At 43.7% G+C, this 14351-nt stretch overlaps 1 protein-coding gene across 3 annotated transcripts in view; it reads left to right on the top strand.

Annotated features, from left to right (window-relative positions):
* The window catches only part of LOC121282545 (exocyst complex component 1-like), a 150108-nt gene that overhangs the window by 11870 nt on the left and 123887 nt on the right, over nt 1–14351 (top strand). For all 3 annotated transcript variants that reach the window (XM_041196280.1, XM_041196281.1, XM_041196279.1), the window contains exon 2: nt 8030–8160. In XM_041196280.1, the coding sequence (XP_041052214.1) occupies nt 8030–8160 (131 nt within the window). The remainder of the gene's footprint in view (nt 1–8029; nt 8161–14351) is intronic.

Genomic DNA, 14351 nt, shown 5'->3' with positions numbered 1-14351 from the left:
ATTGTGTAGAGGTTGTGGGTAGAGTGGTCTGTACATGCTTGGGCAGTGCAGGGAGTCATAACTCTCCTGACATCGCAAGGGCATAAAAGGAGTGGTTGGGGCTGGGGACAGGGGTGGCATGGTTGGGGGTGGCAGAGTGTGCCATGTTAGGCATCCAGACATTATTGAGAGTCCAGCTGAGTGCAGGGAAGGCAGTAGCTGGTAATGGGAGCACAATTCTCAGATCTTGGATCTGTTGGTGATGAGGATCAACAAAAGAAGGAAGAGGTGATGGATAAGGGACAGGAAGTCAAAGGAAGCCAGCATAGGAGCTACTGACAAAGACAGAACTAAGAACTACCTGGAGATGTTGGAGAACGAGTGCTACATGAGACTGCGGCATATGACATATGGTCACATAGATTTTGCCCTCTTGGCAGAAGATGTCAAACCTTACCACGCCTTCAATATGCTTCCTATACAAAATCATTGTGGCCTTCAATCTCCCATACTCGAGGGATACAGCATGTTCTCACAAGTTAACAACCAGAAGTCCTGAAACCAGACTTTCCCCTCAGAGGTCAGACGATGGGTTCAAATCCAGGTCATAAACCCAACTCCATCACCAGCTTGCCAGGAAGTGGGATTTTCCTGAAGTTGGAGCCTTAATTGGCCTGCAGATGGTCTTTTGACCGATTAGGCAGAACTGAGGCAGGCCGACTCCGGAGTGGCAAGTTATAAGGCCCTCTGTTCTGCTGGAGAATCCGGACCTACTGTCCTATAATCATTCTGTCTCTAAATATGCTTCCCACCCTTAGTTGGCCTTTCATTGCCCAGAGAGCTGGTGGAGTAAGCACAATCAGCTGCCTCCTCATTATCTGACATCCTATAATGCAGTTCTGAATGTCAGCAGAAGTTATGATCTAATATCTGCTCTTAGGGTTTATGTAACTGTGAAAAAGCTTGCATTTAACTTAATTCCAGGTTAGGCAACTGTGAAAGATACAAGCTTTATTCATACCATCCTTGGAGAGTTGCTACATTCAAATGATCAGGGGATGTACTCAGCAAATTTGTTTCCACGAAAATGGGTACGCATGAACTATTTAAATTTCTTTAAATGTGAATTATTTTAACAGAATTAGCGCGCACAAGCAGAAACTGCATCAAATTTAGTCACTTTAAACGGTATTTAAAATGTAGGTTATTACTAGAAGCTATGTTTAAAACATAAATTTAAAACTGCTTAGTTATCAAAGGTTAAGTGCAATACAGGGAGAATTAGAATTTAAACCTGTTAAGTATTGCGAGGGAAAACCATTTCACTTATCTTTTAAAACTCTTCCCATCTCCATCTCATGGCTTACCTCCATGCAGCCTCACTGATAATTACAAAACTTTCCAGAGATGAGCCCACAATAACATAAATTAGCTCGTTAATAGAGGTGGGCTTGTTTGAGGCCTGCTTCCTTCCCTGCCCTTGGAAAATGGCAGAGGGTAGAAATGGAGACAAGATTTCTGCTATGCCGTTCGGTGGCCATTTTGTTTGCTATCCGGCCTCTATTCCATCCGATTGGGGAGAGGAAAATGCCGGCCCTGGTTTCATTCTAGTGGGTCTGCACTCCACCCAATCCGAGGCCAATAAATCCTTCCTAAGGTGCAGTGGCCAAAATTGAACTTGATACTCCCAAAAGGATTTGACCCAGGTACTATACAACTAAACTAAACTATTATTTGCTTCCTTTTGTATTCTAGCCCCCAAGAGGTAAAGGCTAACTTTCCATTTACCTTTTTGATTGTTTTTATGTACCAACGAAGACATGCATCCTAAAGTTTTTTTTAATCTTGCAATCACTATGTTTCTACCATAACAAGAAATGAATTAATGGAATATAAATTAAAACTAAATTAGAAAGTTCTAGTATAGTAATCTGGTAGTTTCAAGGTCATTATTACTGGTACTAGGTTTTTTTTTAAATTCTAGATTTATTTAATTAACTGAATTTGAATTCCCCAGATGTTGTGGTGGGATTTGAACTCATGTCTTTGGAATATTAGCCTAGATTTCTGGATTACTCAGCCTGTAATATGGCCACTCTGCTACCTATACCCATAAATTCAGTTTTGCCTCAATTTGAGTCAAAAATGACAGCAATTTCTAATATTAATGGACTTGTCGACTTGAAAGGAGATGCTTTCTTCTATAGTGGAACTAGGCCTGTAATTATTGTGATGCTGTTCCTATTAGTGGCACAAGTAATTTAACAATATGTTACTCCAACAGCATATTAGACCATAATCCTGGACTTTGTTGGGTACTCGTGTGTCTGTAAAGGAAAGAAAAAGCTACATTAATATTTCAAAGAAAGTTTTAATATAACATTTCTTAGTCCTTTCTTCAATACCTTGTACTTACACTACTTGCTTACACAACTGACTGCATTTCAGAGTAATATATCATTAGTGTATCACTTTGAAACATTTCTGTAAGACATGGGAATTTGCATAAATTTTTGAAATCATTGTATTTGTATTTCCTCAAACCAAGCAGCATACTAGTGAATCTGCACTGTTCCCACTGTTCTGTGTCAATATGCTTCCTATGCTGTGGAACCCAAAACTGCATACAGTACTACAACTGTGATCTTACAAAGATTTTATATTCATTCACTTTTATATTCTGACATAATAATATGAGTAAAAACCTTTTTACACAACAAGTGTTTAAGGTCTCCCATTCCGAACTCCTTCCCCTCCCCGAACTCCTTCCCTTATACCCTCCTCCCTCCCTTACTCATGCCTCCCTGGTTGCCGCATTCTCCCCCATTACACCTCACTACATACTCCCTCCCCAATCCCAACCTCAACCCCTCCTAATACCTTTATTCTCCCCCTCCCAACCACAACTCCCTTGACACCTTTGTTCCCCCTTCCCAACCTCCAGAGAAATGCCATCCAGTGCAGGAAGAGTATGAATGATCACATCTGCACTGTCAAGTCAACCTTCAGCTCACTTCAGACTCTCACTCTTATAATGGCATTATGCACTCAAAGCACCACACAGCCCAGGGATCTCTCACAATATTGGCGGGGAAGATATCAGCATTGAAAGCCTATTCACGAGCATCTCACCCATCATCCTGCACAAACGGTATCATGGTGGGGGGGGGCGGGGAGACAGTGGTGCTGAGCACATATAGGAGGCAATGCATGCTTCCCAACCTCTGCTCCATCCCTTCATATCACATCCCATCCCTTTGAAGACCTATCACAGCATTCACATGCACCCTCCACCAGCACAGGGATGCACCCCCGTGGGTCATATTTTTAGATTAGGGGTCACATTCTGGGGAACACCTCACTAACATGTCTCCACAGTAGTCAAAGTCAGTGACAGCGCAGATTTCTGGCACATGGACAACTGCTGGAGAACAGCCAGCCGCTAAGTCTGAGTCAGATGATGAGACTTTGGAAGCAGCTGTTGCAGACATGCTGGAGATGCAGAGACAGGCGGCAGAACATCAGGCAGAATTGCGAGAGACAGTCAACAGACTAGAGTGAAGGATGGAGGAACCCATCCGCATTCTGTCTGATGTTGTGGCTCTGACATGTAGGCGCCTCTAGGTCTCCCTGGGAAAGGTAGCAGTCGCCTTGAAGACCTCCTGCCAGATTTGCGCTCAGACTTGTACTCCATTGCTATAGACATTGGTGGGATCAATTAGTGGCTAGGCGAGAGGGAGATGGGGACAGCTGGACCTCCCTCCACATGCCCCTTCTCCCCAAGGACTCAGGCAGAGGTCCTTGGGCACCTGCAGGGAGAAGAGCCAGCAACTGGGTACCCCGGGGCCATCCACTGAGGTGATTCCGCAAATGCTCAGCCGATCTAAATCCCCTCTGTCTGTGACCCATCACCTCTGGCTGCACAGGCCGAGGAGGTTGCATCTGCCTCACAACAGGAAACCCAAAGCAGGCCAGGGCCCTCCAGGCCTCAGTCCTCCAGAGCACGCACGCCAAAGTCATCAAAGACAACAGGACGTAACAGTGATCAGGCTGCTTCCACCTTTGCTGCAGATGTTGGGGTTGCACCAAGACAAAGCAGTAGGGGTAGAAAGATTATGAAATCTTGATATCACTTTTGAGTCACGAGTGGCCACTCACTGTATGTATCATGCACCTTTGTAAATACATTGGCTGTTCATGACAATGGTCTCGTCGTTTGAATGCGTCGTTCATATCCACATATGTGATCTCTTATTGAGAGGGTGACCCAAGTTACCACTCCGTGATTGCCCTCCTTTGAGAGCCTCACATTCTTGTGATGTTTAGCAGACTCGTGTTAGTTACTCGTCCCTTGTCTAATATCAGAGAGATGTGTTAACCTCTTTATTGAAAGTGGCTGCAAATTGCGTTAGGAAGTGATATTCATGAAAAGACACCATGTAGTTATGCGTGCTCAATTGTATTTGTGTTTTACCACTCGTCTCATCATCAAATAGCTTTCTTCACTGTTTGAGCCAAAACACAAGACCTGCAGCCATGATGGTCTCTCCAGCCATGTGCGCATCTCTGTGACAGCAAGAAGTGTCTCATTTAGAATGTCACGATTGCACTTGAAAGTCCACTTGACACAGGCTTTGCCCTGTCGTGCTGCCTTTTACTTCCCAGAGCAGTTACATATACTTTGGCTACTGACCTTTCTAAAGATTAGGACCTGGTGAAACATGAGGGTCCAAGCCCAGTGCTGACATTGCTCTCAATATTAGTGGTTGTAAAGGCCTTTCAGATCAATGGCATGTCACTGATACATAGGAGAAATGTGCTCGGGTACCCATGCCTGCACTTTACTCTTCCTGGAACCTTGTGGCTATGAGTGTGTCACGAACACGTCTTCCGCGTCTTGCGGGTTCGATCACATCTTCATGTGGAATCTCCCCATCATCGCCCTCTTCAGGTTCCTGCCCTTCCAGTTCTTCATTATACAAGGAGTTCTCAGCCTGCTCCATGTCTCCCAGGGACAATGACTGTTTTTCACTCAGCTTTCTGGCTCCTTAATGAATGACCACAAGATCGTCTCCCTTCACCGAACCCCCCCACCCCCCCCGTTCATGAGTCCCTGCAACCCTACCCTCTTGTGCAAACTTACCCCCCAGCACACTCATGAGTCTCTGTCCAACCCTTCCCTTGCGCCACACTAACCTCCCCCCCACTTTTGTACTTGGGTCTACTTGCAACCCTCTCAAGCAAATTGAATCCCATTCTCTACCTTTTGTATCTGCATTTTACTGTTTCGTGTCAGACTCCAACTTCCCCCACCTTCAATCTTCCCACTGCATGTCATAATTTCCCCCCACCTCCAACCCTACCAAGCCCCCTTCACCTTCTGTCATCTTCCCACCCTCCCCCCCCGCCCTGCCTCCCTGGTCACCATGCTAATCTCTGTTTTAGAGTGCAGCCCTGCCTGAGACTCCATGCACACAATGCTGTACTGCCCAAGTAGGATTTTATTTTGAGCTTAAGTCCTAGAGTGGAACTTGAAACTACAACTTTCTGACTCAAGAGGTGCGAGTGCTACCAACTGAGCAAAAGCTGAATGGATTTAGATTTTTGAACTGTGGATAGGGTATAACTGCCAACCCTCTGGTGTTGTCCCATTCAAAATGTTCACTTGACTAATAATCAAATACAGGACCTTTGGTGGATTTTCCCTTTTCTTCAGAAGCATTGAAGCCAATTGTAATACTGTAGCTGCCTCAAAATTGGAATATGTCCCAGACAATGAACCTGGAATCCTCCTGATGTTTTGCAACCCAATGCTATGTTGATTGAAAGATTTACTGATCTATTATGGGAGCCTGATTTGTCTGTTTTGAAAATATTGCTTTGTAGAAATGTAAATAAGTATGTTACTGATGTTTTTCTTAATCAAGATAACTGTAAAAGGCAATAGTGCAGGTGAAACAGAATTTGAATCCAGTTACAGGACTGGCATACAATGTATATCTAATTTGATCTTGAATACCAGTTCTCAAGGATGTTGCCTGCTTTGTCATTTGCCATAATAATTTAGTTCTACCTGCTGATCTTTCGGAGCCAAGAACGCATTGACTCAACAGACACAATCCCATCCCCTCGAGACATTCAACTGATCTTTTAGGGTCATCCAAATGTTAAATTTTGAACTTTGGAAATTCAGCTCAACAAGCAGTCTGCAGTTGCCAGCCAGTAAACACCAGCAGTAATCTTGAAGAGGTCAGCCTAAAAATGGGATGTAACAGCAAGTACATATCCTGTTGTCAGTTTGTTACAATTTTACCATCCTAAACGGTATTTATAGTGGCAAACACATTTATCAACTCATTCTGACAACAGTCTGGCCAACAGATTCCAATAATTCGAGCCAAAATACTTTTTTGTCCATCTGCTAATTACTTCCTTGAGAACTCATACCAATGTCCAAAATAAGCTTTTAACAAGTTGTTTAAAAAAATAATATGTATATATTCCACAATACCAGAATTACATTTATTAGTTAAATTACTTTTCTAATGCCTTCATTAAAACATGTGCTTGAAAGCCTCAGCCTTTCCTACAAACCTCGTCTTGGGAACGCACCAGACAGCATATTTCATGATTTTTTTTCTTTTCCAAGTTGAATAAGAGTGCAACATGGTTATTGTTACCTTTGTGGTAGCTCTCTGGTCAATTGTACAAGAAAACTCAGTCTCTGGTATAGGTAGAGTGCAAAGGATGCCGAGAAGGACGTCAACAAGGCTGGAGACAAGGTGGTTCTGCCGAATTTAACAGCAGGACTTCATTATCATTTTTTTGGATGTACTTCCTGCCAGCCAAAATGATAGCCTGGCCTGTGGCTGTAAGGGAAAACCAGCAGCAGGAGGGTACAGCAAAGGACTTTTTGGCTCGTCCCCATCAACCAGAAGTTGTGGCTTGGGAGAGGGTGGGAGGGAGAAGGTTAGCGCTCAAAGCTGTTTGGGGTGGGGGGGGCGGTGGGAAAGGAGAAAGGCTGGAATTGGTCGAGGAATGGTGGAAGGCTTCCTTAACCGCTAGGATTACTTTAAAAAAGTACTAACCTTGTAGAGCCAGCAACTGTGGCCTCCCTTTCACGACTGGTTTCATGTCCCCTGGGAAAAACAATTTCAAGTTGGGCTCCCAGTTGCATTGTGGAAGCCCGATTTAAATATCTTAATCAAGTGTCCTGCCTCTCCACAGGACATTCTGGGCTGAATTTTGGAAGCTCGTCAGGGTGGGAAGGGTGAACCCGGAATTTCAGTGATCCCATTGGCATGCCAGTTTGCTGGCATCTTCCTCCCTCCAGGCCATTTTTTAAAAGTTTTTTTAAGAAGTGCTGAGAGGGCACCTTGAGCTTGAGTGCCTCTTACTGACCTTTTAATTTCAGAAGTCCGTCCTGCATCGGACTTGGTCGGTGAGTGTGCCCTTTGGCCATTAATTGGTCTTTCTTTCAAAATTGCAGTGTACCTGCCATGTTAATGCATGTGGGGTCCAGACCTTGAAATTATCCCAACGTCAGTGTCTCGACCCAAAAATGAAAATCTAGCCTGCTGACTCTCAAAACCTGCCAGTGTAAAATGGCAACATACTGGTGAATTAGGGTTGCAGTTTGTGCATTTGACAGTTTGATTGCCCTCTCGCCTGTTGGGGGGTGGCTGTCGTTTGGTCAGTGCTGCAAAATATTATTATCGAGGCCCAAAATACTGAAGGTGAAGTTTTGGCAGTAAATGGGCTGGATTTTCAACTGATGGAGAATGAACAGAAAACCTGATCCAGTATTTGCATATCAATGTGCTTATTCAGCCTGACTGCACTGTCTGCCTATAATTAGGATCACATTAAATGTCATGTGCAAGATTGCAAAATTGGCATGTTCACCTTCCACCTGTGTTTTTAACTTTGACATGGTTTAAGGTCAAGTTCATTTGGATGGACTGGATATATGGACTCAATAAAACAACAAGTTTTGTTCATTCCTAGAGGCAACATAATACAATGATTCTCCATTTATTTTCTTATGCAGTGTCAACTGATCGTCCATATCAGGCTTCTCTTGTGAAATTTAAAAAAGCTGATAAAGGTGATGTGTACAAACAAGTGGCATGGTGGTCATTTGAGGATCTGCTGGCAGTTGACGGAAAGGATGCAGACAAGGTAGAAGAAGCAATGTTGTTTTATGAACATTGTAAATCAGTGTTAAATGTGAAAGCTAAGTGTTTGTTTTCTTCTTTCTAATTTCTTTCCTCTTTGTTAAGTCTTGTGTTACTGCTAACGTTTTCCTTCTGCACGTGGTTGCTCACTGTTATCTTGCTCCATTGGATATTATTCATGTAAGCCATGACAGTAATTGTTGGCAGGCAATTTGCCTGAAGGATGACTCAAGACAGCTGTATTTTAATAGGGATTACTGAATAGGGATCAAAAGCATGAAAGGATTAAGGCCACTGAGTTCAGAAGTACAGTATAGCTGACTCAGCTGAGATCAGATATGAACCTGGAATCTTCCTGGTCTATATGATTTAACTGTGCAAAGGATAAACTTTCTGGAATTTAGGGTAGATGTATTCTTTGTTTCAAGTCCACATCAGTTATTTACAATACTTTCTAATATAATATAGAAAAGGGGATGAATGAAAATATCCATCCAGGAAAAAGCAGCCCACTTGATTGGCACCAGATCCACAAACATTCACTCCCTCCAGCACTGACGCAGAGTAGCAGCAGTGTGTACCATCTACAAGATGCACTGCAGGAATTCACCCAGGCTCGTTCAACGGCACCTTCCAAACTCACAACCATTACTTTCTAGAAGAACAAGGGCAGCAGAAAAATGGAAGTTTCCCCTCCAAGTCACTCACCATTCTGACTTGGAAATATGTCGCTGTTCCTTCACTGTCTCCGGGTAAAAATCCTAGAACTCCCTTCCTCACAGCACTGTGGGTGCATTTACACCACATTGCCTGCAGAGGTTCAAGGAGGCAGCTCACCACTACCTTCTCAAGGGCATCTAGGGATGGGCAATAAATGCTGGCCCAGACAGCTAAGCCTACCTCCCATGAATGAATTTAAAAAAAAAATAAATCCATCATCAGGAATGGCTCAGTGACACCACTATGACCGAGCTGGTTGAGTACCTGAAGCACATAGCTGCCAGATTGGAATTGGGGTAGATGGTGAGAGAACCCACATGAGGGGAAGGCTTATTTGACCTTGTCCTCACCAGTCTACCTGTTGCAGATACATTTGTCCCTGACAATATTGGTAGGAATATTTACCGCATGGTCGTTGTGGAGATGAAGTGCTGACTTCTTTGTGTGGACACATTCTCTTGTATTCTGTGGCACTACAATTGTGCTAAATGGGTTGGATTCAGAACAGAGCTAGCAGTTCAAACTGGGCACCCTTGAAGTACTATGGGATATCAGAAGTAGCTGAATTGTATTCCACCACAACCTGTAACCTCTTGTTTCGGCATATCCTTCACTCTACCATTAGAATCAACGCAGGGGACCAAATCTGTTCAAAAGAGGAGCATAAAACACCATGTTGAGAGCAGCAATAGACCTAACTGAAAATGAGACACCAACTGAATAAAGCTACAGGACAGGACAACACGCATCCTTATCAGTGGAAACAGCATGCTGGGTGAACCCACAACCATTGGATCAGGTCAAAACTCTGTAGTCCTGCCAGATCCAGTTCTGAACTAAACAACTAACCAGAGGGGAGGCTCCACAAACATCCCCACCTCATTGATGGGGAAGCTCAGCAGCTCAGTGTAAAAGACAAGGCCGAAGCTTTCGCAACCATCTTCAGCCAGAAGTGCCAAGTGGCTGGTAGATCTTGGCAACCTCCTGAGGTCCCTGCCTTCATAGGTTTCTAGTCTTCAGTCAATTCAATTCACTTCACATTATATTAAGAAACTGTTTAGCACAATAGCTACAGAAGAGGCTATAGGACCTGTCAACAGCCCAGCTCTTAGGGCTAAAGTCCTGTGGTCCAGCATTAATGTGCCTCTAGCCAATGTTCTAATACCAACTGCAACATCTACCTAGCAATGTGGGAAATTATCTAGTTTTGTCCTGTCCATAGAAAACAGGATAAATCCAATCCTGCCAATTGCCACCTTTCAGCTGACACTCAATCATCATCACTGATAGAAGGTGCTATGACAGTGTTATCAAGCTGCACTGGCCCACTAATAACCAATGCTTAGTTTGGGTTTGGCAAGGATGTCTCTGCTCCAGACCTTATTACATCTTCGGTCTAAATGTGGGCAAAAAAGCTGAATTCCAGAGGTGCGATGAAAGTGACTGACTTTGACATCAAGATAGCTTTGACTGTGTGTGCCACCAAGGAGCCCTTGTAAAAGAAGTCTGTGGGTATATTGGGGAAAACTCTTAACTGGCTGGAGCCATACATAGCAGAAAGGAAGATGCTTGTGGTTATTGGATGTGAGGTACCTAAGCCCCAAGATATTGTTGTAGGAGTTCCTTGGAGAAGTGTTCACGGTCCAACGATCTTTAGCTGCTTCATTAATGACCATCCCTTTATCATAAGATCAAAAGTGGAGATGTTTGCTGATGATTACATAGCGTTCAGTTCCATTCGCAATTCCTAATAGAGAAGCACTCTCGCATGCAGCAAGACCTGGACAACATCAAGGCTTGGGCTGATAAGTGGCAAGTTACCCTCAATTACTGGGGAATGACCATTTCTGACAAGTGAGTATCTAACTACTTCCTCATGACATTTAGGGTTTGTATGGGGTAGGTCATGCCTGATGAACCTGAGTGAATTTTCTGAAGAGGTGACTAAAGTAGTAGGCAGGAGATTTTTTTTTCTTTTATTCTTTCAAGGGATGTGGGCGTCACTGGCAAGGCATGCATTTGTTACCCATTCCTAATTGCCTTTAAACTGAGTGGCTTGCTAGGCCATTGCAGAGGACGCTTAAGAGTCAATCACATTGTTTTGGGCATGGAGTCACATGAAGGCCAGACCGGGTAAGGATGGCAGATTTTGGCCAAGCGACCGTCCAACTTTTAGACCTCATGACTATGGATTCTTCAGCTCCTTGTTCTGGCTTTGGACATACATTAACTGCTTTTTCCCAGTTTGCTCCCACAGTTTCTGTACAGCTTTTTCCATGTTAACTGTTCATGTTGACTGCTTTTTGCTATAAAGCCTTTCACTGTGAGGACCACTGTAGGATTCTTCCTATAGCTTCAAGTTTACCAAATCTTCCAACTTCTTTCCCCCTCACGAATTCTGTCTCTAAATTGAGCTTGAGCCCCCATTTGCATTCTGCACAGTGAATGATAAAGTTAGATTTTTTTTTGCTTTAAGGAGCAGGCCTAACATTTTTCTCCTTTTTTCCACCACTTAGTGAGCTTAAGCCTACACAAGACAAAAACTGCAACAGCCTTCTGTGAAAAACACCCAAATAAATTAAACAAATGGTTCTTCTAACTCCCACATCCCATCTCCATCTCAATGTTCCAAGCTTTGGAATGATTCAAACAGTAATGCAAAGTAATCAGCTTTACCTTCAGTACAACTCTTTGATTCTGTAACCCGTATGAATAATTTATATCTAATGGAGTTTTACCATAAGACCAAAAGACATAGGAGCAGAAATTAGGCCATGCGGCCCATCGAGTCTGCTCCGCCATTCAATCATGACTGATAAGTTTCTCAACCCCATTCTCCCGGCCTTCTCCCCGTAACCTTTGATCCCCTTACTAATCAAGAACCTATCTATCTCGGTCTTAAATACGCTCAATGACCTGGCCTCCACAGCCTTCTGTGGCAATGAATTCCATAGATTCACCACTCTCTGGCTAAAGAAGTTTCTCTTCATTTCTGTTCTAAAAGGTCTTCCCTTAATTACTCGGGTCCTACTCTCTCCTACTAATGGAAACATCTTCCCCACGTCCACTCTATCCAGGCCTTTCAGTATTCTGTAAGTTTCAATCAGATCCCCCTCATCTTTCTAAACTCCATCGAGTATAGACCCAGAGTCCTCAAACATTCCTCATATGTTAAGCCTTTCATTCCTGGGATCATTCTCGTGAACCTCCTCTGGACCCTCTCCAGGGCCAGCACATCCTTCCTGAGATACGGGGCCCAAAATTGCACACAATATTCTAAATGTGGTCTGACCAGAGCCTTATAAAGCCTCAGCAGCACATCCCTTCTTTTATATTCTAGTCCTCTCGAAATAAACGCCAACATTGCATTTGCCTTCCTAACTACCAACTCAACCTGCAAGTTAACCTTAAGAGAATCCTGGACTAGGACTCCTGAGTCCCTTTGAATTCCAGATTTCTGAATTCTCTCCCCATTTAAAAAATAGTCTATGCCTCTATTCTTCCTACTAAAATGCATGACCTCACACTTGCCCACGTTGTATTCCATCTGCCACTTCTTTGCCCATTCTCCTAACCTGTCCAAATCCTTCTGCAGCCTCCCTGCCTCCTCAATACTACCTGTCCCTCCACCTATCTTTGTATCATCTGCAAACTTCGCCAGGATGCCCTCAGTTCCTTCATCTAGATCATTAATGTATAAAGTGAAAAGTTGTGGTCCCAACACTGACCCTGTGGAACTCCACTAGTCACCGGCCACCATCCTGAGAAGGACCCCCTTATCCCCACTCTCTGCCTCCTGCCAGACAGCCAATTTCCTATCCCTGCTAGTACCTTGCCTCTAACAACATGGACTCTTATCTTACTGAGCAGCCTCCTGTGCGGCACCTTGTCAAAGGCCCTCTGGAAGTCCAAGTAGACCTTTGTCTAACCTAGTCGTTACCTCTTCAAAGAATTCTAACAGATTTGTCAGGCATGACCTCCCCTTGATGAAACCATGCTGACTTTGCCCGAATTTACCATGCACTTCCAAGTATTCTGAATAATACAACCCTTTTCTCCAGAATTGCTAGCTTTTAACTTCTTTCATCTGGGAACTACATAAATATTTTAAATCTTTAATTAAGATTATGATAGACACACTGACTCTACCAAGAGGTCCAGGGTTTGGTCATCCATTGTTCAGTGCTTACACTTCTAACTTCTACCTTGTAAGATAAACATAAATCACCTTTTAAATGTAATTAATACAACCTTGTTTGAGTTGCATTCACTTTTAGGTATTTTTTAGCTAGGTTCTTAAACAGTTTTTTTTTGGCTATTTTGCATTTTAACATTTGAATCCCCAACCTAAAGTTTATTTAATTCTTGCATTGAATGTGGGTGTCGCTGGCTAGGCCAGCATTTATTGCCCATCTCTAACTGTCCTTGAGAAGGTGGTAGTGTGCTACCTTCTTAAACCGCTGCAGTGCATATGTTGTAGGAACACCCACAGTGTTGCTAGGGAGTTCCAGGAGTTTTATCCAGCAACAGTGGAGGAACAGCGATATAGTTCCAAGTCAGCATGGTGTGTGACTTTGAGGGGGAATTTGGAGGTGGTGTTGTGCCATACATCTGCTGCCCTTGCCCTTCTAGGTGGTAGACGTGATGGGTTTGGAAGGTGCTGTCAAAGGAACCTTGGTGAGTTAAAGCAGTGCATCTTGTAGATTGTACACACTGCTGCTACTGTATGTTGGTGGTGGAGGGAGTGAATGTTTAAGGTGGTGGATGGTCTGCCAATCAAGCAGGCTGCTTTGTCCTCGATGGTGTCAAATTTCTTGAGTATTGTTCGAGCTGCGCCAGGCATATGGAGACTATTGACTTGTGCCTTGCAGGTGGTGGACAGGCTTTGGGGAGTCAGAAGGTGAGTTACTCTCCACAGAATTCCAAGCTCTTGTAGCCACAGTATTTATATGGCTGGTCCAGTTCAGTTTCTGTCAATGGTAACCACCAGGATCTTGATCGTGGGGAATTCAGCGATGGTAATACCATTGAATGTCATGGGGATATGGTTAAATTCATTCTTGTTGGAGATGGCCATTGCCTGGCACTTATGTGCCATGAATGTTACTTACCACTTATCAGCCCAAACCTGAGTATTGTCCAGGTCTAGTTGCATATGGACAAGGACTGCTTCAGCATCTCAGGAGTCATGAATGGTGCTGAACATTGTACAATCATCTGCAAATATCCCTACTTCTGACCTTAAGATGGAGCGAATTTGGTGAAGCAGCTGAAAATAGTTGAGCAAAGAACACTACTCTGAAGAACTCCTGCGGTGATGTCCTAGAACTGAGATGATTGACCTCCAACAATCACAACCATCTTCCTTTGTGCTAGGTATGACTCCAACCAGTAGAGAGTTTTCCCCCTGATTCCCATTGACTTCAGATTTGCTGGGGCTTCTTAATGCCACACTCGGTCAAATTCTACCTTGGT

Source organism: Carcharodon carcharias, chromosome 9 (assembly GCF_017639515.1).
Source record: "Carcharodon carcharias isolate sCarCar2 chromosome 9, sCarCar2.pri, whole genome shotgun sequence".
Classification (NCBI taxonomy): Eukaryota; Metazoa; Chordata; class Chondrichthyes; order Lamniformes; family Lamnidae; genus Carcharodon; species Carcharodon carcharias.
This window is presented reverse-complemented; position numbering and strand designations above follow the sequence as displayed.